We start from the raw sequence: 25960 nt of genomic DNA, 5'->3' as shown, positions 1-25960 counted from the left end.
AAATCAACACATTGATTGCATTGAGGGCTATTTCTGTTGGGGTTGTAAACGAGTCGAGCTTGAGCGAGCTCAGGCTTGGGTCGTGTTCGACTTGTTCGAAACTGCTTGTGTTCGAAATCGGCTCAAGTTCGAAATTGGCTTTGTGAACAGTGTGTTCGTGTTCGGGTTAGTTTAAATATTCGTGTTCTTGTTCGACTCGAAATTGGGTTTTTTCAAAATAGATGTAAAGTGTTGAATTCGAACCGGACCAAATGTATGCAAAAGAAGCCACTAACCATGATACCATACAAGGTGTTATGTATTAAATTTAGATATAAACATATATAATATATTATTATATAAATAATTATATATAACTTTTTTCATTTCGAGCTAAAATGAGTCGAACAGAACCGAACAAATAGTTGTTCATGTTCGGCTCGTTTATAAGAACCGAACAAATAATTGTTCATGTTCGGCTCGTTTATAATTTGAGCTTTAAAAGCTTGTTCGTGTTCGACTCGTTTACTTAATGAACGAGCCGAAAACGAGTTGTTCGGGAACAACAAACTTTTTTGACAGTTGTAATTTCTATAATTTTTCTCTCCCTTCCTTAATTGTACAGGAAGACCTCCTATAAATATGAGGTTTAACGATAAACAAAGGACCCCGGGTCTGAGGACTCTTTCCCTGATCTATCTACTAATGATTCACTAGCATTTTTCCTTTCTACACTTCTCATTCTCCCGGTTCTAACTCTCGAGGAATGTATTTCTAAAGGATAATTCCGAATTAACCATCCTAAAAGCTGGTGCGGTGAGCGTTGGCATGCCTCAGAAGAGAAGCAGAGTCAACTAAGGAGGAGAATCCCTGCAGAGAGATATAATGCCCATGGAGTTCAATAGAGAGACAGTGCGTCGAGACATACAGAAAGAAGTCCATGCATTGCGAGCACAAATAATGAACCAGTTTGAGACTCTTCGAGCAGTCATGACCCTGCAGAACACCCGACCGTCGCCCCCGCAGGGAGAGTCTTGGGGAACCAGCCCTTAGAAGGCTCCCTCGACAATCCACCAACGCCTCACGGTTGGCCCAGTAACCAGCTAATTAAAGGACCTGAGGGTTCCCAACCAACAAACAGTGTTTCCTCTACGTCGACAATCCAACATCGGGCGAAAAGGGTAAGAACATTTCCTCGATCAGCTATGGGTAGCGCTTTCTCCCAATGAATCCTGGAAGGCATACCCCTGACGAAGCTCGGGATTCCTCACTTCATTCCATATAAAGGGAAGAGTGACTCGTCCGATCACATAGCTTCTTTCGATTCAATGGTAGAAGTCATACAAATCGATGACGACATGAAGTGTCAGATGTTTCTGACCACGCTGAAAGAAGCCACACTCCGATGGTTTAACAACCTACTAGATGGGATCATCTTGTCCTTCTTCGAATTTCGAAAGTTCTTCCTGACACACTTTTTTAATGTGCAAAAATTGAGGACAAATCATAGCCCTGCTTCAGATCAGGTAAGGGTAGAATGAAGCTGAAGCCTAAGAGCTTACATCACCCATTTCCAAAGAGGAGAATGAAAGCATAAGGGCTTACATTGCCCGTTTTTAAAAGGAAATGCTAGAGGTAAAGAACTTTGAGCCCCTCACCGCTCTGACCGGCCTGAAGCAAGGGATCCATAACAAATAATTCAAGTATGACCTGACCCTACTCAAGCCAAGGACCTTTGCAAGGTCTTGGAATTAGCAAATGACATTGCTGCCGAAGAGGACCTCATGGAGCCCTCAGAATCGAAACCGAGAACGTCCGAACACCGGTCGGGATGAGGAAAAAAGGCCAAATGAAAATCGAGCTCCTGGAGGCCGGCAGACTGACAATTCTATATCTCGGGAGGGCCGAGGGGTTGATCGAAACATCCTGACTAGTAGTCAACTCAATACTATGAGTGGTCACCCCTGAACACCACATGCATATAAAAAAATGCAAGTTGACACCCCTGAACGTGTCAATGGCCGAACTGTTCTAGAGTCACCCCTGAACGTGTCAATGGCCGAACTGTTCTAGACCATCCAAAATAAGGACTATTTGAAGAAGGCCCCTCCACGGAAGACAACACCAACATTACACAATCAAAACAAAAATTGCTCCTACCATCGAGACCACAGACACGACATAGAGGAATGTTGCCATCAGGGTTGGAAAGTTGGAGTTTGGAATACAACCACAACGACAGGGGAAGGCCCCGACAGAGGAACCCGCATACGGACCAGTGCGGGTGAGTGAAATCCACCTGGCTAGAATCATCACAACTATCTTCGATGGAGGTGGAGGGTTGCCCCGGCTGTCTATCTTAATAAGACTCTAACCGAGAGAGGTATGTTCCGTCACCTATGACACTCCTACTCACCCCCCATATTATTTTCACAGATGCAGATCTCCTCCCCCAAAGGGAAACCCATACAACGAGGCGATTGTTATCATGATGCTTATAAACAACTACCAGGTGGGGAGCATCCTTGTCAACACCGATAATTCAGTCAACATTCTATTCAAAATGATGTTCGATAAAATGGGGCTCAAGACCAACCGATTGAGGGCACTAGTCGGTCCATTATTCAGATTCTCAAGTAAGCAAAAGAAGGCTCTAGGGGTAAACGCCTTAGCCTTCTTGTGGGGAGAGCAAGAAAAATAGTTCCCCAAAACAGTGAAATCCTCTCCGACGTAGAACACCATCTTCGGTCGGCTACTGTTGAACAACTATTGGGTTATAGTTATGACATATCATGTGGCCATGAAATTTACTAGGGACGGGGAGATAATCACAATCCAAAGCAGCCTAGAGCAATCAAGGAATTGTTACATGTGAGCAATCACTAAAATCGATCGAGAATCGCTAGACATTCAACTATAGAGGGAAGGAGATCTTGAGATTAGCGAGGTCGTACTTGGAGTGCCTGTCATCGATGAGGGAGAGCCTAGTAATGTTTCTCTAATTAATGAAAGTTTTGATGTAGGACATAGGAACTTGCTGATTGATAACCTTCGCCAACATCGAGACGTATTCGCCTAAACAGCTGTGGAGATGCACGGAGTCCCGATCGACGTTTCATGTCATCAGTTCAACGTCAACCCATTTTCTCAATCAGTACAACAAAAGCTTCAATCGACCACGAGTACCAACCAAACCAATAGTAGCAAAAGTCCAAAATTTGAAGGAGGCGAGCTACATTCGGGAAGTCCAATGTCTGACTTGGCTCTCAAATGTAGTAATGGTTCGAAAGCTCAACTACAAATGGAGGATGTGCGTTGACTTCACCAATTTGAATTTCGTTTGCCTAAATGACACATAACCCCTACCAAGAATCGACACCTTGGTGCACACCGCGGTCAAGTACTCCGTAATGAGTTTCCTCAATGCCTTCTCCAGCTACAACTGGATAAGAATGCATACACATAACCGCTACCAAGAATCGACACCTTGGTGCACACCGCAGTCAAGTACTCCGTAATGAGTTTCCTCGATGCCTTCTCCAGCTACAACTGGATAAGAATGCATATGGCCGATGCCGAGAAGGCCTCTTTCATTATCATGCAAGGAATTTTTTTATTTTAATGTAATGCCCTTCGGGCTGAAGAATACTGGGGCGATCTATCAATGCCTCATAGATGTAATACTTTCAAATAAAAAATGAGAAAAGTTTAATTCTATGAGGATGGTGTCCTTGTGAAAAGTAAGTCAACTGAACAACACATAGAAGACTAATAGAAACCTTCAAAACTCTTAAAAAATTTGGTATAAGACTAAATCCTTGGAAATGCACCTTCGGGGAGTCGACTGGCATGTTCATTAGCTTCTTGCTGACTCCCGAGGGACTAAGGCCCAATCTAGAAAAAAGTATAGGCAATCCTAGATATGTCATCCTCTCAGAGGACCAGAGAGACAAAGATCGACTCATTGAATCGCAGAACCCAGTCGTTTCATCCCAAAATCGGGTGACAAATGTGCAGCGCTCTTCAGGGCACTTAGAAAAAATTAGCGTTTTGATTGGACTTCTGAATGCGAGGAAGCATTTAAAAGTCTAAAGGATTCTATGGCATCACCCCCACTGCTCCAAAGCCTGAATTCAACGGAAGAACTATCACTTTTCCTTAAAGAATGAGAAGTTGTAAGATTGGTTCTAGTTAAAGAAGATGTGGGGAAGCAATTCCTATTATATTACATGAATCGAATATTCTATGGAGCCGAAATTAGGTACCCGATTATGGAGAAACAAACCTTCGCTTTGATTATTTCTGCACACAGGCTACGACCGAACTTTCAGTTGCATCCAATTTGGGTCATCACAGATCATCCTTTAAAGTTTGTGCTCACAAGGCTGAAGCACTTAGGTCGACTGCTAAAGTGGGAGGTGGAGCTCAGTTAATCACGTACGACCTCGGGACGACCATCAAAGCTTAGGTGATTACTGACTTTCGGGCAGCTTTTTCCATGATAGGATATTCAAATGAAGAATATTTTCCCAAAGACAGGATGTGGCTCCTATAAGTTGACGGAGCCTCCAAACAGGCGATCGCTAGTCTGGGGCTGGCTCTGAGCTGCCCACAGAGGAGTACGTCTACTAGTAAATTCAGTAGAGTTTGAAGTTACAAATAACCAGGCGGAGTATGATGCATTGATCATTGGGCTTTGCCTGTCCTATGAAATAAGCGCACAGGAGATACTTGTGAAATCAGACTCTTTTTTGGTTGTCAGTCATATAAGTGAAGAATTCAAGGCCGGGGAGGAGTTGATGGCAAATTCCTCCGTAAGGCGAAATAAGAGATTGGGAGATTAAAAAATTTCTGCATTAAGCATGTGGGAAAAGAGGAGAATCATGTCACTGATATCCTATCCTAACGTATCAGTCTGGGTAGGACCCCACAGAGGCTTACCCAACATGTAATCAAGGAACCATAAGAGATGAAAATCTCATATGAAGGAACAAAGAGTTGGATGGACCTGTACATCCTCTATCTAGAAGCTGGGAAAGTATCAGAAGTCTTTAAAGATCCAAGGCATTTTAAAATCAAGGCTATGTTATACTTGATGATCGAAGGAAAGCTCTTCAGGTAATCGATTACATAAGTATATCTGAGGTGCTTGTGAGAAGATGAAGTGCAGTATGTCCTCCAGTATGTGCACTTAGGAGAGTGCGGTTGTCGCTTTAGATAAAAAATGTTAACCTATTAGGTGCAACGACAAGGGTACTTCTGGCCCACCCATCTGAAAGATGCAAAAGAATTTTTTAGGAGATGTGAGCAATGTCAAAGATACACGCCCCTGCATCATCAGCTTGCTCAAAAGCTCCAGCCAATCTCTAGCCCCCGACCTTTCACCATATAGGGTTTAGATATGCTCGGTCCTTTCCTGTCATTAAAGGGTCAACAAAAAGTTTTTTGTTGGTGGCAGTCGATTATTTTTTAAAATGGATCGAAGCAAAAATGTTCACCCGAATCGATCAAGGGCATTATAAAATCTTATTTAGACAGATCTTATCTGCAGGTATGAGTTGCAGCCGGTAATTATCACCGATAATGAAACATAGTTCTCGAAATAACATATGAAGGACTTCTAAACAAACAAGGGATTAATTTGAAGTTCTCTTCAGTCCATCACCCACACACGAATGGGCAGACCGAAGCGACTAATAAACTCATCCTAAACCTATTAAGGAAGAAGGTTGAAGGAGTAAAAGGAAATTCAACAGATCTATTGCCATCGGTACTATGGGCAATCTGAATGACACTTTGACGTTGATCAGACAAACCTCATCCGTATTGTCACATGTGATGGAAGCATTGCAACGAATCGAATACGACCACTATAGCTAAATGGTCGTTACAACATTTTCATTCTCAGGGGACAATTTGGACGAATGGCAGCAGGCTAACATCGAGGGGGCAATGTTAGCCCTCGACCATGCAAAAGAGGCTTGAACCAATTTTGCACTTTGACAAGAGGAAGTCAGGAGACAAACCGCTCGCTATTTCAACTGACATGTCCTAGAAAGACTTTTTCTCTGGGAGACTTGGTTCTGAAGAAGGTCGATTCAAATGCTCGGGGCCAAGCAATCAACAAGCTGGACCAGACTTGCAACAACCCATAGGAAATCAACCAGCGGATCTCATTGAGCGCTTACAAGCTAAAAGCATATGTCGGGAAGGAGCTTCCTCGAACTTGGAGTAGAGACAATTTAAGGAAATTTTTTTCCTTAAATGATTATCTTATGTATATGTAAAAGGAAGTGTCGCTGCCATTGTATTACTTCAGTCAAAGCAATACAAATTATTGTTTAACTAATTCTGTTTGAATGCTGCTCAGGTCCCTCCGACAGTCAAAAAATGGGGTCAGTACGGTGGAGTGGCAAAGGTTGATTTTCGAAACTCAAAAAATGAGTTGGGCGATCGTTTTTGTCGGCCAACAAGATCGGGTTGTTTAAGTGAGGGACAAAAAACAACAAATTGATCAGAGTGCAAAAAGGCTAACTACTCGACATCAAACGGATACAACACAATTAGGTAATAGATTTTATTCATGTTGGTTAAAAGGTACAGAGCATTCAGGTAACAACAAACACAAAAGGTAAAACAATTAAAAACTTGTGACTAGGAATACACTCTCAAAAGAATTGGGGGATCTGTGTTGAAACACACCCTCAATTTCTCTCCCTCGCTCCAAAGCACCCCATCTTCCTCACCCTCGTCTTCCTCTCGCATGCTCTTTACAAGGAACAATTAAAGCTGAGGGAGCGACAGAGGAAGGGGATGTTGCTACCCGACAACCCTTCACGACCAAACACTCGCTAAGGTGCCACGGGGCAACAACGATCAAGCTGACTATGGTGCCCAGCGGCACCAAGAACTCTAGCTTTTCAACCACTATGACGGAAAGAAGGACAAAGTGGGGGAGGATTAAGGTGCCACGGGGCAACAACCATCAAGCTGACTATGGTGCCCAGTGGCACCAAGAACTCTAGCTTTTCACCCACTATGACGGAAAGAAGGACAAAGTGGGGGAGGAAGAAAGTCTTGCCTTGTCTCAACTAGAATGTCCTCGGCTCTCCACCTCCATTTGGCCCACTTTTCGGGTCTTCCTCAGAGTCAAGAAAGAAAACATGGGAGAGTGGGAGAAGATGGAGAAGGCCGACTAGCGAGCCCTCACCACAAGCACCCATCCCCCTCCACGTCTCAAATTTCTTCCTCGGTTCAAAAGAAACAAGATATGGTGGGAAAACAAGCACTTTTTATCGGAAGACTGATACCAATCTCAGGTGCTATAACATAGGGGGCTTACATAAGTACATGTGTCGTATCATTAATATCGGATTTTAGAGTCTAGAATGTCGATCCCAAATGAAACGAGGTAATTCTTGTTAAAAAAAGTTCTAGCCTACTGGTTTTAGTGCTAGCCTGAAATTTGGGTTTTGTTATATTCATCCAAAGAAATCCTAAAATATCACAAGCAAATAAAAAGTTTAAGTCCTACAAAAGTAATCATAAATTATCACAATTATATTGAAAGTGTCAAATACTTGGTGGCTCTTCCTCATAACGAGTTAAAAGGATTTTACGAAATTGAGAATTGCAAGTAGAAAAGTTTAGTGATAAATATGAGCAAAAATCTTCTTTGCCCCCCCTCCTGGTAGCATAAAGAAGCTTGGTTAGAAGAGACTTTATTTCCATAAATCCCAAAGTTAACCCATCAAAGTATAATTCTCTAACATTTGCATCTCCCTACAAAGCATATCCACCTATACCTCAAAGGTTAATGTGAAAAACCTAGTTGATTCTATCATAAACTTTCTTAAGACTTATGATTCACAACATATTTTAACAATTTACTAGGCCATAATGAAAAGCAAATTAAGCCTTGAAGGTTTATCATCACTATATAAATTAATTAAAATATAATGCAATTCTCATTCCATCCATCATACTTAATCATCACAAACAAGAGTAAAAGGTCTACTCAAGAAGCATGATAAAAACACCAAATAAATTTATTGAAACAAAGAAAAATTCCCTATCCATTTGTTACAACTGAAAGACAACAAAAAGTACACAAAAAGACTTAGCTTTACCTCCTCTACAACGACCAGAAGAAGAATTCCTAGGTTGTTGCTCCTCTGCACTAGCAGAAGAAGGGATCTCCACAGCAAGCAAAACCCACTAACCAACAAGCATCAATCCCCCATAAGTCTATAATCTATTGCTACTTATAGTCTCTTTAACTTGGCTTCCACAACTCCTTTGCAGTCCTGCACGATCCTCCACACAATCCACACGCCTAAAGTCCGAACTGCAATAACTGCACTTGGCAGTTTCTGGCGCCTTAGCGCATATGCACCAAACTCTTTGTCTGCTGAAGAGTGAACGAACGCCTAAGCGCCCAAGTGGTCCGGCGCCTAGGAGTTCATGTCGCGGTGCCTAGGCGCCCCATGTTTGGTGCCTAGGCGCCCCATGTTTGGTGCCTAAGCACCAACCTCTCGGGCTGGTGCCTAGGCGCCCAAAGGGTCCGACACCTAGACGCCAGTGCCACTTTGCACCTTTAAGCTCTATTTCTTCTCCTGGTTTACCCACTTCAATTTCTTATTGTACCTACAAGATAAACACAAAAATACCTTTTTATTAAGTGCAATTTCATCCATAAAAATATATAGAAACATTAAGAAGTACTAGCTAATTTATCTACACATAAAGATACAACACTATCAATAATATCGGGTTTGAGAGTCCAGAATATCGATCCCACAGGGAGCGAGGTAATTCTTGTTAAAAAAGTTCTAGCCTACTAATTTTAGTCCTAGCCTGAAATTTAGGTTTTGTTATAGTCCTAGAAAGTAATCCTAAAGTATCACAAGCAAATAAAAAGTTTAAATCCTACAAAAGTAATTCTAAATTATCACAATTATATTAAAAATGTCAAATACTTAGTGGTTGTTCCCTGTAATGAGTTAAGAGATTTCATGAAATTGAAAACTACAAGTAGAAAAATTTATTGAGAAATAGAAGTAATAACCTTCTTTACCTCCTCCCGGTAGCATAAAAAAGCTTGGTTAGAAATGACTTTATTTCCATAAATCTCAAAGCTAACCCATCAAAGCATATTTCCCTAACATTTGCATTTCCCTAAAAGGTATATCCACCTATACCCATAGGTTAATGTAAAAAGCCTCACTTGATTCTACCTAACATTTGCATACTTCCCTAACATTTGCAATTCCCTGACATTTGAGTTGTTATATTTTCCTTACCAATTTAACATTACTGTTAAAAAATATAACAAATAATAATAAGAAGAAGAATACCACTTAAACATTATTGTAAAGCTGGCTCCAAACATTCCAGCTATTTTTGTCCTGAAACGTTAATTCCAGTAGTTTTCAACACTATTTATAAAAAAAATGCTATTATGATTAATTTCACCATCAAACCAACCCAATCATTTGGTATAGTTTTCCTAGCAGCCTGGTGATAAATTCAATCTCCATATTAAATCAACTCATGATTTCATGCAATCAGGATTAACTGTTCACCACATAATGTTCCAAACCCCACAATATTGTTGGCAAAAATTCCCACTTCACATGAATCAACACAGATGGGATTTTGGTAAACCAAACACTTAACTAAAGCTGTTTATAACCACAAGTTTTGAAGTATTTCTTACATACAATAAATCTTCATCAAACAATGTGAAACTCAAATTACATTTCTCTCCTACAATTTATTCTCCTCAACCAGTCCTGGTTGGCCTTCCATAACAATGAACTGCTTCGCATACTGAAGGCGCCTCCTTTCTCTAACATGGACCATCCAGAAGATGAGGCAGAGAATCATGGCAGCAGAGAAGAGAGTGAGGCAACGGTACATCCCCTTGCTATACCTCACAAATCCAGGACAGTAGTCAGTTTCTATCAAACTGAAGGTCTCTTTTCCAAAGCTGCAATTTGCCACCATTATGAGGAAAGGACTAAACAGGTATAAGCTCTGGCTCATGGTGGTGGCCACTATCAGCTGGCTATAGATGCTTGGAGTGATGCATACCTCCTTGCCAGAGATGACATTGGTTTTGCATAAGTATGTTTTCCACACCTGCAATCAGGAATCACTTATGCTGTTCTCATGTACTCACTTTGATTTAGTTTATGAAAACATTGGCATCATTATGATTTCAGTTTGTACTGTTTCAATTGCAGTGTTACTCAGTGCATGGAATCAAGGATGAAGTTTCTTTTTTGCATGAATCATGAGGTAGCAAAGGCCAATTTTTGGAAACAGGAGTGTATGGATTGCAAATTATTGTTTTGAGGGATACAATCTGGAGCTATTCTGATGCTAGCTCAAGATCGGCAAAAAGATATTGATTTGATGTTGAGAAGAGTCAATAGGTTGGCTTAATCCAATCTTGATTTGAGCTATATGCCTATTTCATTAAAGTTGATCCAAGTTCAATAGAAACCACAAGGATTTCATTTCTTCTGTTTTTTCATCATTTAAAACAATTTATTTTCTTTAATATATTTAGATGATATAGGGAATTAAGAAAATATGCTTTAAATCTTAATTCTTCAGATATGTAGAAAGATGTGTGCAAGCAAAAACTAGTATCTTTAAAAAATTTGGTCTCTCGTGTGTGCACCCATACACGCATTCTCCTTCTCTCTCACTCTGTCTCTCAAAATTCATCCCCCAATTTCCGAGAATTGTTCGGGCATTTAGGCAGGCATCACCGAAAGGTGTCTAGAAACCAAAAAAATAAAAAAACTCAAATTTGAGCAGAATTCATGAGGAGTTTAAAGGAGCCAAATTTGGGCATTTTATAAGACTTCTTCTGACATTTTTAGGAGACAAGACAGAGGAGCTTGTGGCAAAACATGGAGGCAGCCAGAGCTTAGCTAGAGCAAAGTGAGAGCATACAAAATCAAAATTTTATACTTTTTTATGTATTTGCTTAGAATTATATACTCTGTTGTTGTTTTCAAAATAACATGAACTAAATCTATAGACCGGGAATTAGATGTATAACCAATTTATGTGTTAGTTATTTTTACTCTGCATTACTATTCAAGTATACTTTTTAATCTATGCTTCATTACTTCTAATTGATTGGCCATTAATTAAAAAATTAGCACATTTACTAAAAATTGAGAGTTAAAAACTAGATTCATCATGCATGCGGGTCGCAGCCCATATCATACATACAACCAAAAGCATATATTTTCATATCACAGTTAGATGTCATCTTAGATATAATGTAAGATGTTGTGATACTTTGCAGAAATGATTCAAGGCACAAATTCCATCATATTTTAATTTGGGAGGAGATGATTGAAAAAATATTTTTAATAATATTAATATGAATTATATTAATGATTTGTGATACCTTTTGAATTAACCAAAGTGCATAGTGCTTAAATACAAATAATAAACCATATTATGTGAACTTTCATTGGAAGGCTTATTTTCTATTTATTGTTATACGCAAATTTATTGATCTGCCCCCGGCTAAACAGAAAACTATGCTTTAATTGAAATTAATGAAATACCTAACAATTTAATTTTAGTTAAGCAACCTTTTTTGTGATGTGTGCCTAGAGTATGTGTTGGAGGAGTGTTGCATCAAAAAGGGAGCCATATTGCAATCTTTAATAAAAAAGTTGAATGAGACTAAGACAAAAAATTTCAAACTATGAAAACAAGTTCATTTCCACAATATAAGATCTTTCTTATTAGAAGCATTACTTGTTGCTCTTTAATAAAAAAGTTGAATAAGACTAAGACAAAAAATTTCAAACTATGAAAAGAAGTTCATTTCCACGATATAAGATCTTTCTTATTAGAAGCATTACTTGTTGCTTAAGGAGTTTGCGATGTATTCAATTCTTCAAAGAAGTTAGGACATACATAGGCTAAGTGAGTTGATATTCTACATGATATGTTCAATCCATCAAAGAAGTTAGGAGGACATACATAGGCTAAGTGAGTTGATATTCTACAAGAATATTCTTTTTGTACTAAAAAAATACATTAAAATTGACAATAAACCTAGAAGTGCTTTAACTAGTGTTTATGTCTTACTTAGAATGCATGTTAAGGTTAAGATTATCGGTTTTCATCATGGACAAAATATGTTACATGCAACTATTTTAGTAGAATTTATCAAGGCCTAAATAATGATCAATCTTAAGTTAAGAAACATTATATAATTAAAATTTGTATTTATTTAGAAGTGCTTTAACTAGTGTTTATGTCTTACATAGAATGCATGTTAAGGTTAAGGTTAAGATTATCAGTTTTCATCATGGACAAAATATGTTAGAAAAAACAACTATTTTAGTAGAATTTATCAAGACTTAAATAATGATCAATCTTAAGTCAAGAAACATTATATAATTAAAATTTGTATTTATTTAAAGTTTGGCATTATTATACTTTTTATGGATTTTCTAATTTTAAAAATACTTTTTAAAATGTTTTTGGACATTTTTGAAAAGATTAGACTATTGTAATGATAGAGATAACCTTTTCTAGCTAAATCTAAAAAGTGATGAGGCATGTGTTGACCTCATTTTTGTGAGGTCTTTTCTGCTAAAGATAGAAAATAGTGTACATGGTTGTTTATGTCTTGCGAGAAATTATTAGAAATTGATTTATTTCTTTTCTTGCTATTTCCTATTTTATGTGTTTCTTTTTATTTCCGGATAATTATTATAAATTGATTAATTGTAATCTTGGAGATATAGCTGTTATGTTTTCCTATTTTATGTCTTTTCATTTATCTCATGGTTGTTATTAAAAATTGATTAATTGTAATCTTGGTGATATAAGTATTCAGTTTTTCCTATTTATGTCTTTCCTTTTATCTATGAGTAGTTATTAAGAAATTAATTAACATTTATCTCTGGATTGTTATTAGGAATTAATTACCTGTAATTTGGTAGATATAGGTTTTATGTTTTACCTATTTTAAGTCTTTTCTTTTATCTGCGGGTAGTTATTAAGGAATTGATTAAATGTAATCTTAGAGATATAGACATTATGTCTTTCTTATTTTAGGATTCATGTAAGTTGCATTTATACTCTCTTTCATATTAATAAAGTATTGTATTAAATTCTTAAACCTACATGGTATTAGAACCTTGAAACAAAACTGTAGAGCCTCTAGCAGAGGACAAGATCTTCTGCCGCCAGAAAGTTCTTATTCCCTGTAGATGACAATCTTTCTCCTTGCAGACTCTAGCCAAAAGAACTCCTCTCCCTGTAGGTCCTAGCCCTCATAACTCCATCCTGTAGGAACTAGATGCCATAACTCTTCCCTGTAGGTCCTTAGCCCCTGAGGCATTAGAACTCTTTCCTCCAAGAACTAGCCGTCATAACTCTCTCCCTGCATGTCCCTAACAGTCGGAACTCTCTCTGCAGGTTCCTAACAATTAGAACTCTTCTTCCTGCAATCCTCTAGCCGTCATAACTCTCTCCCTGCAGGTCCTTAATTGTCGGAACTCTCCCTGCAGGTTCCTAATAGTTATAACTCCTCTTCCTGCAATCCTCTAGCCGACAAAACTCCTCCCTGCAGCCAGAATTTACTACTGCAGGCCCTCCTCCGGCTGGAGTTCTCACTACAGTCCTTTCTATGCAGTCAGTTGCCACCATGATTTCTTCCTTCTGCAGTAGGTCTTCCTCGTGCAGACCCTTTCTCTCGTAAGAACTTCCTATTGCAATACTTCTGAGAGAGTTCCTTCTCTGCAATTCACAAGCAACAAGCAATTTCTTTTTTCTCCTGTGAGAACCTCTTCCCCATGGCTTGTTGAGCCTAAGCCGAAACCACCTAGATGGCGAGAACAAAACAAACCGCTTGCAAGTCCACCGACGACAAATGCCACAAGGAAGCAGCTGACAACCAAGCGGCCAGCAAGTCAGCTCCTACGACCAGTGATGCAAAGAAACCCCATCGTTTCCATCTTGTAATGATTGTGTTGAGAGAGATCGGGACATCATAGAAGAGCACGGAGCTCCTCATCCGTAAGCTTCCATTCCAACATCTGCTACACGACACTAGGCAGGAATTCAAGACAAGTCGCTGATTCCAAAGTTTCAGTTGCTGCGCTTCAGGAGGCTGTGGAGACTTACCTTATCGAGCTCTTTGAAGACACAAATCTTTGTGCCATCCATGTGAAGAGGGTTATTATTATGTTGAAAAATATTCAACTTACTTGTTGGATCAGTGTCTCTCCTTACCAGACTCAAAGATCGGCTCCTTCCATGCCCCAACGTCTGATCCTCTTCTTTGGCTTCGTTGGAGCTATGGCTAATTCCTCCACCTTCGAGCTTCCATTCGACATTGTTCTTAATTCCACTAGAAGTTCAACATCTACCTTGATTCCTCCACAGATTGGAGGACCTTAACACGACAAACTCCACGGGAAACTGATAAATAAGTCTTGGACCAAATCTTCTATTGCTAAAGGTCTTGCTACGGTCTCAAAATCCACAACAATTAAATCGGCTCCTACTCGAACCATTCCTGACTCGACGGACTCTATTGAGAGTCAAGTGGAATAAGATGTTTGGTTCTAGTTAGTTCTCCTTTGACCCGTCGATCTCTCATATCCATCAAGGATCTTCATTCAGGGATGATGATTTATTTATTTTCCTTTATATTTTCTCAAGAAAATGTCATTATTGACGCCTTCCTTTGTTTTCTTTAGTCATCGTAATCTTTTTTTTCTAGAGCAGGGCCTCCTCAAGAGTCCTTTTCCTGTAGCGGGCCCTACTCCGGAGCCTTTTCTTGCATCAAGCCCTCCTCAGGAGCTTTTTCCTGCAGCAGAGTCTTCCCAACAGATTTCTCTGTAGATTGTCTACTTCCCTACAAGCTTCCCTATAACATTACCTGTAGCAATCTTCGCCTACATACAAAAACTGCAATCAAAGACAACCGCATTTTAAATGCTCTTGGGGATGAAGACTTCAAGTTCTACACCACAATGTAATATCTTCGTCCATTGTCTGATGATTTCAGGTCCCAGTTGATCATAATTGACATCTATGTTTCAGTCAAGAAAATGATGCTGAACTTCATCAAGATCATTGTTGAGGCCTGTCAGGAATTGGAACATGCAATCATTTTCTATAATTTTCTAAAAGAGAGAAAGGTTGGCCGGAGAGTCTCAAGTGCAGTCGTAGTACAGACCGCATTCCATACATAGTGCCACCAAGTCATTGTAGTACTAGATTACGATCCTTGATCCATATTTTGCCTCTCGGATCTTCTTAGACACCTCATAAAGTTGGTCGGAGTTTCCGACATCTGAGTAAGTATCACGAATTGTCGTCCAGAGGGCAATAGCAGAAGGAACATATATGAACAACCAATCGACGGTTTCGTAGAGTTGATCAGCCACGACATGACCATGGAGTTCTCCATTTCTCAAGCTTCATATGTCGGGTCAGTCTTTGGTATGTCGGGTCAGTTTTGGAGGTTCACGGATCATGCCTATGAGGTGACCAAATTTCTCGCGTCATTTGATGAATAAAGACACCGCTTGAGATCATTGGAGAAAGTAAATGTCGTTCAATTTGTGAGTTGTGATAAAAAAATTCATGTTGGTTTCGGTCCTCCGATCTGCACGGAAACAGAAGTTGGAGTCGAACCTTCGGTGGAATTAAGAGCACTTTTTGAGGATGGCTTAACTTGGAGGAGTTCGCCATGATTTTGACAAAGCCAAAAGAAATTTACTTACATACGTAGTGCACAGGCCGCATTCCATACATAGTGCCACCAGGTCATTGCAATACTAGGTTACGATCCTTCATCCATATTTTGCCTCTCAGATCTTCTTAGACACCTCATAGAGTTGGTCGGAGTTTCCGAGATCCGAGTAAGTATCACAGATTGCGTTGAGAGGGCAATAGCAGAAGAAATATATCTGAACAACCAATCGACGGTTTCCTAGAGTTGATCAGCCACGACATGACCATGGAGTTCTCCATTTCTGAAGCTTCATATGTCGGGTCAGTCTTTGGAGGTTCACAGATCATGCCTATGAGGTGACCAAATTTCTCGCGTTCTTTGATGAATAAAGTCACCACTTGAGATCATTGGAGAAAGTAAATGCCGTTCAGTTTGTGAGTTGTGATCAAAAAGTTCATATTGGTTTTCGGTCCTCCGATCTGCATGGAAACAGAGGTTGGAGTCGAACCTCCGGTGGAATCAAGAACACTTTCTGAGGATGGCTTAACTTGGAGGAGTCTGCCATGATTTTGACTGGGCCAAAAGAAATTTGGTTAGGATTTTGATACATTGCCAGATTTCAACTTGTAGCTCACCGGCTGTCGGAAAGAAAATAGGTAATCCGCATAACTACAGAAGAGACTAGCCATTGAAGAAAAATAGCAGGAAAGACCTGCAGGGATGGCTAGCGGGAGAATCTACCCCTACAGGGGGAAGGCCAGCGGTTGCTAAGCAGGCCGGCAGCTGTAGGGGACAGCAAGGGAGGGCAGGCGACTGGAGACTTCAGCTGGAAGAGCTGGTGGCTAGGCATTCCCCTACAAGGAAGGCTGGCGGTGGCTGCTGCAAGGAAGGCCGACGATGGCTGGGATCTAGGGTTAGATCCCGACTCTGATACCATCTTGAAATATTGGAGTAGAGCACCATGTATTATTGATGGAAAGAGATGTATATAAACCCAATTATAAGGGGGCACTCATAAGGAAAGAAATAAAAACATAATGAAGGAAAATAGGAAAGAAAAAAAAAGGGAAATAACAACAAATAAAAGAAAATCTGCATATTAATAACCGCTAGGAATAGTCATTATTATTTTAATATTTTAATAAAACACTATCTTCAAAGCTAACTTCACCAACTAATTTTGCAAAAAACTTTATAAATATACTTATATAAAGCCTTAGAACTTACTTGAGGTGCATCTTCAAAGCTAACTTCACCAAATTTGCACTTGCGGTCTCTCAAATCTGACTCAAAAGGATTGCAGAGAGTTGGCATCAAAGGACCGGTTAGGTTGGAGTTGGAACGAGAAGGCACAACGGGAGAACGGAAATTTTCATTGGGGACATTGGTTATGACATCATTCACAACTTTGACCAGCTCAAAAGTGACTTCCTTGCTCCTCATGAGAGATTCTTTTGCAGTTGCCGCATTAATGCAGGGAAGAATATCATCAAGGGCTGTTGCTTCTTGAGGTTTGAGAATCCATTCATCCATTGCAACGCAAGTGTCACCCACCACACTGAGCAAAATAAAATGATAAAATTAGAGAACAACTTTCTGATATGATTATAGTAATTTCATATAAATACAAATCTGAAAAACAATTTTACTTGGTACTATAATTTTAAAATAGTGCTCATTGATATCATTAAATTCTTGTCAAAATTTAAGAATATCAATAAATTGATTTATTTTAATTAGATTATACAAATAGTGATTAGGCATTAATGATTTAGTCTTATGTTTTGATAAGCATAAATTTAACTAGAAAGTAGCACCAAATTAATCTTGAACCCAGTTTAGGTTTAAATTTCCACGTCCTTAACGATAAAAAAGAGAGAGAGAAAACACTAATATGGTGTCTAATCCAAAGAGAATCTGAGAAGAGATTTTTTGAATTGATATGCATCTTCTTAATTTATTCTCTCTTATATAATTTTTGTAATTCTACAATATATTAGGAGGTTTTCCTATCTGCTTACAAGGATGTCTTCTTTATGGTGAGATCAAGTTCACTTGAAGTTAGGAAAGGGTGTTTTTTTTGTGCTCTATTTATTTGTACACTTGCATGATTTTTAGGTAGTAGACCAATTCTTATCTTCTATAGGTAAACCATGGATGTAAATCTTCTTACCTTATTGTGGTACTTGATACCTTTGATATTACTATATGCATTTTTTATATTTGTTTTCAGGGAATATGATGAATATGATGAACATGAAATATTTGATCAAAAAGTTCAAGTGTTTGAGTAGTTTTGGGATGCAAGGTATGTTAATCCAACTACAAGTCTCAAAAGGTGCTAAAATATGTATGAAATTAGGAGTGAATAAGAGACGGAACAGATGGATGAAAATCCCTCTAACATCATAGCAATAATTTGTGGATAAGATATTTACAAAGGTCTAAGTAGAAATAATCATTGAAATGTTGTAGTTCAAGCATAGCTTTTGAATATAGGAAAAGGCCTCTTTGATAAGCTTCATAAGAATGAAGAATGTATTTGCTAAGCATTTGAAAAGCAAAATTATTAAATTACATATCAATGAGTTTAATTCCATTATTAAGGATTTGAGGAATGCTGATATGGTATTGATCCTTTTTTGTCTTTGCTTTTTGGATCCCTTCTACAAGTAATTTTGCGACCCCATCTATATAGTAAAGTACATATAATTTAGAAAGTATTCTTTACTATATGTACTTCTATATAGTAAAGTACATATAATTTAGAAAGTATTAATAACTAACTTCATAAAATTGATTATTAAGCTAGAGGGTATTGAAAAGAAACAAAGAAACAATGAGATTATTTGTTATAGAAGATCTTTTAAAAAAAAGTTTACCTCTATACAAGGAAAAAATATATCTAATTATACGACATCGATATTGACTCAAATTCCACAAATTTAACGCGCGAGTCAAATTTCAACGATATTATCCATTATACAATCTGAAAAAAGTGGATCACAAGAAATCTCTTGAGAGTGATATTGGCTAACAAGTCACTAGACATGCTAAAAGCACTTATGTGTCATCAAGTTCTTCAATGAATATTGGAAGGCTCTCTCTCCGAGCAAAGTCACCACATGGGTTAACACATTACCATGTCTACATGGTGACACGCCTTAAGCCCACCAAACAAAATAAGAGTTAAGCAACAATCAAATTATTATGCATAAAGAATAGTCCTGTATCATTTGAGTTGCCAAATTCTGTACTTTGCGTCAACAAAGATAGTATCGGCTATGACTTTAGTGGCTCTCCGAACTACGTTCTCACCATTGATGAGCAATTAAAAAAAAATCATAGCAAAGTCAAATTTAATTTAATAGTAAAACAAGTGATATAACTTACATCATTCATTCACTTAGTTGAGTTGTAACCATCTTTGTCGCACCTTTTGTTCCACTAGGAAGGGTTGTTATGGGGCATGATTAGTATCTATAGTTCTAAAAATTTTAACTCCATAGCATTCAATATAATGGCCAATTTACCCAATTAGCTCTTGGGAAAATAACATTTGCATGAATATTCAACATAAAAATTAAACAATTATTAATTCTACGATAAAGCTTGATATGTTAGTTTCCAAAATCTACCTTAAATGCCTACAAATCCAAAGTTTACTCATCCTATGATTCATTTATCTCTATCCAGATGAATTAGCTAGAATCCAAATACAAATGAAATAATTTCTCTAATGAGATGGAGCATTTTTGTTTAGAGAATATTTATGACCCGAGTTAATACATCAAATAACATACCCTATAGTAAATTAATACATCACATTACTTGTACAAAAATTTTCACCACAATATAAATAGCATTTGAAATAACAAAAAAAATATAAAGAGAACAACAATTTTAACAGATTCCCAATATTGGCATCATCTTCACCTTCACTCTTGATCATTATGATCTCTATTGAGGAGTTTTCTTAGCACTTCTGAAGAAGAAAATGTTAATAAAATGTATGGACTGAAACAAAGCCCCAGACAATGGTACAAACGATTTGATGAGTTCATGCTAAAGATCGAATTTGTCAGATGCAGCTACGATAGTTGCGTGTACATGAAGTGGCAAGACGGTGAAATAAGTATCTACTTGCTTCTTTATGTGGATGATATGTTAGTAGTCAGCAGAAGCAGGGAGTAAATCCAGAAGATCAAAGGTATGCTCAATTCTGAATTTGACATGAAGGACCTAGGACCTGCTACAAAGATACTAGGGATGGAGATTACTAGAGATAGGAAAAATGACACCTTATTCTTGTCTCAGAAGTCATATATTCAAAAGGTTCTAGCAAGGTTCAACATGCATGAGGCTAAGCAGGTTGCAACACCTATTCACCTATTGATCAACACTTCAGATTATCAAACTCTCAAGAACCAGAGACTGAAGATGAGAAAAGGTACACGGAGGGTGTCCCTTATGCCAGCGGAGTTGGTAGCATCATGTATGGGATGATCTGCAACAGACCAGATTTGGCCTACGCCGTCAGCATTGTAAGTAAGTTCATGACAAACCCAAGACAGGCTCACTGGGAAGCACTAAAATGGATCCTGAGGTACCTGAGAGGCACTACAGACCTGGGTATACTCTTTAAAAGGGAGGAAGACAAAGAAGAAAAGGTAGTTAGTTACGTGGTCTCCGATTATGCAGGAAGCATTGACACCAGGAAGTCACTGACTGGATTCATTATCACTGTCTTCAGTACGACAGTCAGTTGGAAGTCTAACCTCCAATCCGTTGTGGCGCTCTCAACAACAGAGGCTGAATACATCGTTGTGAATGAAGCAATCAAGGAAGCTATGTGGCTAAAGGGTATGGCTGAGGAGCTCGGGATACATCAGAAGGTGATAACTGTGTTTTACGACAACCAAAACACCATTCACCTAACAAAAAATCAGGTATTTCATGAAAGATCCAAGCATATAGATATAAAGTTTTATTTTGTGAGGGATGTCATCACCAAGGGTTCAATAATAGCGGAGAAGATACCTACTGAAGAAAATCCTGCTGATATGCTCACCAAGGTGTTACGGACAGCTAAGTTCAGACACTGTCTGGATTTAGTAAACTTCACGAAAGGTTGAGGGCCTCTCAGGGGCCAGGTGGAGGGAATCTTTACTTCGAAGCTTCTCAATTGAGGGTCAAGGTGGATAATTGTTATTTTGACCCCCAATTAATGAACTAAAGTAAAAGGGCACTTTTGTAATGTGGTACCGCTCACCTACCACATCTCCCCTATCGCTCACCTACCACCCACCTACCTTCCACCTAAAGGAGAGAAAAGGCAAGTGGTCTTCAGCTACCACGAAGGAGGAGAGAATAGCGAGAGAGCTAGAGAGGAGTATAGCATCTTGAGGTCTTGTATCATGGTGTCGCTTGAGAGGGAGGCCATAGAAGGAAGATGAGGGCTCATCTCTATGTATAAGCTATGTATTCTCCTTTTTTTTTGCCTTAGTGAACTATTTGATTAATTCCCTCCCGTGGACGTAGATCCAGTTGGATCGAACCACGTAAACGATCTGTGTTTGCTTGTGTTCTTTGCGTCTCATTTCTATGCAACAATACTATTATTATGACTACATTAATAGCACAAGTAAATACAGATAAATAAGTTCATCTGCCAAATGCTTTCGGCCGCAGCTAAGAAGTTCAGCTCATTGGCATCATTCTCTCGATTATTTTGCGATTCCATCAATACTTTTTCCCCAAATAGACCCTAAAACTAGAAAAGTCATGCGGACTGCAGCAAAGATTGACAAATGAGAAAAAAATAAAAATAAAAAAAAGGGGACTCGTATGCGGGGTCTCGCAAGTAAAAACTTCTCCTAAAGCTGTGGTGCGAAACAGGAATGCAATCGTGCAGTCTGTCGTATGTGGGGTCTCGCAAGTAAAAACTTCTCCTAAAACTGTGGTGCGAAACAGGAATGCAATCGTGCAGTCTGACTCTGCACATCGGCAATCCTTACCTCCACGCTAACCCTTCGCGATCAGCTTCCTCTTCACCAGAATCGACTTCTCGCGGCCTTCCCAGTTAGCGCGACTGCGTCCCGTGAGTCCACACAACACCGCGATCCCCTTGTTAGCTGTAATCGCGACAGTTTTGCGATGAATAAGCCGCCCTTCTCAGCAGTTAGTTACTGTTTAATGAAGTCGTCGCGTCGATCCCTTCGTTACCGTCCCGGTTTCCCTCCTCCACACTCAAACAGAAGGCCGCGCCTTCCTCGCACCTCCCCCGCACAGATCTTCCTCGTCTAAGATCCGACTCTGGCATTTCTTAGCAACCTCGGCCTTGCGTTGAAGACAAAGGCGCTCCTCCTCTCAACGACGAGGTAATTCGGCCTAAGTTACCTTTGGTACGGGGACAGCCACGAGCTTGCGACTGGCCTTCTCTATATCAAGGAGCTCCTGTTCGGCGAGCTTGCGATTATCAGCGCGCACAGCCTCTGCTATTAGATCACATATGACGTTGATGCCCATTGTTGTCATGCTACCAAAACATCTACAATTAGTGAATTATGAAGAATAGGATATGTGCTATGGTATTTCATCTCTAACATTCTACACTTCAATAAATCCTAATCCCTTAAATTGGGCATGTGTTGGAAAGAACTTAGCAATGACAAGTAGAACAACTTAACCTATGATTCACCCTAAAAATATGGATATCAAAATAAAACCTGTATGATACATTTGAACATAAAGCATGTTTACAGTCATGATTTCTCAACTTAAGATGTAAATAGCTTAAACAAACACTCTAAGAAGCATAACAAAGTCCCTTTTTTCCTCTTTTTTTCCTTTTTGTAAGGGGAAAAGGGACCAATTATTTGAACTTCTTTTCCCTTTTTCACCTTTATGAGTGATTATTAAAGAGCAATATATGATGATATTATCTCCACTAAGACAATTGCAGAAAAGAAGTTTCAACATTTTATCGATAACTTTATAATAACAATAGTTTATCCCACTTTTTTTGTATAAATAGAAGATGATAATCTGCATTGAAATCACAGGAAAGTTACATGAATGCAATTTTTCACAAATTTATATACCTGGTTCTACAGATGAGGATAAAAATTTTGAGTTAGAAATACTCATTACCTTGTGAGTAAATTGTGATTGTCAAGTTTTGCTAGATTATAATTTAAAACAGTATAGGAACATTTACAGAGGTGAAGGACTATATCTGTATCATTTGACTAAAAACCATGGTTTCTTCATGACAAACATAAAAGCTTCCTTACTTGTGTAAAAGAAGAACAACACCACACAATATGAACGCACCGGCAATGACAATCCATCCAATTAGAACCAAACTGCAAAATCAAAATCAAAACGTTGTTAGGACAAATTTTAAAGCCCTTAGATCTGTTTTGAGATGAGTAGAACACATAAATTGATTGATTATATATACAGGTTACAATATCTTTAATATTCATCTTGAAAAATCTTTGAACAAGATATCTTCACCCTTTATGAAATGCACTAGAAAGAATACAAGCTAGTTTGGATAACTCTTTAATCTTACCAGTACACAAGGAATTGCATTCCTAGAATGGAAAATACTGCCAAAAGTGAAGAACATTTAAGACAATTAATTTCAAAAAAAATAAGAAGCAGCAAAATCAGTACTTATCAGATTAGCATGCTTACAAAATCCAAGAAATACCAAAAGAAGCATGACAGCTGATCCTATGACCAAGTCTATTCTCCTGCAAAAACAATAAAATAAAATAAAATAAAATAAAAATACAAAAACTAAACAGAGTTGAAGGCTTGCAACCATGGAAGTCATTTAAATGGAAGACATTTAATTATTTTAACAATTGGAAATAAAATTAACATCCAAAGCTTCATATTCCATAGCTGATACCTTGTCTTCATATATAATGAAATAAAGTACTTAATAAGATATCTCACCAAACATAAAATAATTTGTCCTTATCTTATTCCAAAGGAAATCTAATATGTTAATGAAGAATTTTATATCAGCATAAAGTGACATATACCTGAGTATACAAAAAAAAGATGAATCAAATACATCATAAGATAAGTTTAGCATTAAATTCCTGATTTTAAAAAGATGCGAATTAGCCCTCCACATAAATAGCTGATTTAGCACCAATTTAAAGATGGATATATTTGAAGATTACAATGAGGGTAAGTTTCCTTACACAGATTTCAGAAAGTCATCAATGTTCCTCAAATTCGTCGATGACCGGGAAGAAAGCTCATCTGCTGATATGGTAGCTAGTTTCACTGTATCACCAATTTTAGTCTGAAGATCAGCAGAAAGGAAAACCTGGTTCACATTAATGCTCTTAGCGCCACCCATATTTCTTGAGAAATTCTGAAGGTTGTTCACTATAAAATTTGACTGGACCTTAACATAATCCAACATATTTATAGTACTATTGTGGAACTTCCCTTGAATATTATACAATACAATGCCTCCAATACTGCATATAATTTACAAGAAAAAATATCAATATAAAATATGTCAGCCAACTAAAGCATATCAAGGAAAATCTTTAATGAAAAAAGACAGAAATGAAATTTACATTGCTGTGCATGTGAATACAATAAGCAAAAGGAGAGAGAGAGCAAAGAAATGGCGAGAATATGAGTATCTTCTCTGTCTACAGCAGCAAGAGCAGCAGCAGATGAATAGTAAGGCTACTCCAAAGCCAATGAACCATGCAAGGGCAAATGCAAATAGTGGAATTGCACTAGAAGCCGCAGACTGGCAGAAGATTCAAAAGAATTAATGGGAGAAATATGACCGTTATAAGAGAGAAAATATCAACGGGGCAAAGAATCTTACAGCCCAGTAATGCTCATCACTTATATTCCAACCACCTGTATAGTAGGTGTACAATTTAGTGGGGTCTTTCCTCTTTGTTCTGTCCAAAGCTAATTTAAAAGAGGTATTGTCCATTGAAAGGCTATTAGTTGGGTGAAGTATTGAATCCTCCTCAGCTATGAAACTCCATGGAAGAATTCCATGATTATCAGCCTGCCTTTCTAATACCACTGAAAAATTAAACTGAGTTTAAATAACAAAAAAAAATCAATTTTTGCTTTAAAAGAGCATAAAAAATCACCATAAGAAAAAGAATGTTTTTTTGCTCAAGATGTCCCGCCGATTTGATTATAACCAATGATATAAACACTGCTTCTCGAACTATAATGTAAGAATCGTATACCCATATGCAAGACAATGATCAAGACAGCTACTTTCTAGAACTGTCTTTTGGAAGAAAAACTATGTTTGGCTTAGAAGAAATGTCTTACTAAATTTAGTTCAAGAGAGTACCTTCCAGTTTTGCAGTAAGAAAAAAGAGCAAGGCTTCAGTGCCAAATTATAGCTTAAAAAATCTTTATATGTGACAATGAGAGACAGTTAAATGAGGTTATAATATGTTGTTATGTGTCTCTCTATATCTCTAATTGAATTGCAGTACATTAAATTTTCTTATGTATAAGTGATTAGCAGAATATCATTCAAAAAAACAATAATAATGCATTCATACTCATCGCCATTGAGAGACATAGAAGATCAAAACACATCAAAAACAGCATTAAATTCAATAAACAATCTCCTTATTCTAAATCATAAGAGTAATTATATTAAAATGAGAGAGAGAGAGAGAGAGAACGGAGTTATTAGTTGAAAATATTTACATACATACACACTAAACAATAACTTTATTTAAGATTTTAAGCGAATAGCTCAAATCCTATACGCAAATAATGAACTTTAGACGTCCGCATATCAGAATGGTTTGAAACAACTCTGTTTTCATGCTAAAAACGTAAGAAGTACTGCGAAACAAAGATATCATTTTTTTTTTCCGTTCAAATACAAAACCATTCGATGAACAAACCAAAAAGTTCACATTTTTCGAGCGTTCTGCAAAATAATAGCTCCTGAACAACTAAGTAAAAGGGGAAGCACCTGATAAACTCGATTTTAAGATCACTGCATCGGCATGAGAGAAGCGAACCGAATAAAAGAGGAGGAAGAGCAGAATATGAAGGTTTTGAACGAGACGAAACCATGGCATAGAGAAAGGCGCCATTGCTTCGCCTTAGAACAAATAAAAAGGGTATCTTTTCCTGCTGTGGGTTTTGTAGGGGAAATCCTTCCGAGCGCTGTGCGGATCACGGGTTCTGCTCTGACTTGTCCTT

At 38.2% G+C, this 25960-nt stretch overlaps 1 protein-coding gene and 1 pseudogene across 2 annotated transcripts; one reads left to right on the top strand and one right to left on the bottom strand.

The window, feature by feature from the left end:
• Positions 1 to 9519: 9519 nt before the first annotated feature.
• Positions 9520 to 25960, bottom strand: LOC110025364. 2 transcript variants are annotated; one of them, XM_020725810.1, is made up of 9 exons: positions 25728 to 25960; positions 24594 to 24802; positions 24331 to 24512; positions 23944 to 24228; positions 23423 to 23481; positions 23298 to 23334; positions 23014 to 23085; positions 16946 to 17276; positions 9520 to 10122 (listed from the first exon to the last, which is right to left on the bottom strand). In XM_020725810.1, exons 1-9 carry the CDS (start codon positions 25849 to 25851, stop codon positions 9748 to 9750), a joined length of 1674 nt encoding a protein of 557 aa, XP_020581469.1. In that variant the 5' UTR covers positions 25852 to 25960; the 3' UTR covers positions 9520 to 9747. The 2 variants fall into 2 exon arrangements, with proteins under 2 accessions (XP_020581469.1, XP_020581478.1); XM_020725819.1 differs by having other exon boundaries at positions 24594 to 24793.
• On the top strand, positions 13860 to 14433 carry LOC110029057 (annotated as a pseudogene).

The sequence above is a fragment of the Phalaenopsis equestris genome, unplaced genomic scaffold (genome assembly GCF_001263595.1).
Source record: "Phalaenopsis equestris unplaced genomic scaffold, ASM126359v1 Scaffold000002, whole genome shotgun sequence".
NCBI classification, from domain to species: domain Eukaryota; kingdom Viridiplantae; phylum Streptophyta; class Magnoliopsida; order Asparagales; family Orchidaceae; genus Phalaenopsis; species Phalaenopsis equestris.
Note: the sequence above shows the minus strand (reverse complement) of the source record. Positions and strands in the feature narration are given on the sequence as shown.

Bases quoted from the DNA above. Each gene is read 5' to 3' on its own strand.
- LOC110025364 (XM_020725810.1), bottom strand. From the start codon at position 25,851: ATGGCGCCTTTCTCTATGCCATGGTTTCGTCTCGTTCAAAACCTTCAT. The intron at 24,513-24,593 runs GTAAGATTCTTT...ATCTTCTGCCAG, and splicing joins GTGATGAGCATTACTGGGCT to TCTGCGGCTTCTAGTGCAAT. The intron at 17,277-23,013 runs GTAAGGAAGCTT...TATTTTGCTCAG, and splicing joins GTTGTTCTTCTTTTACACAA to TGTGGTGGGTGACACTTGCG.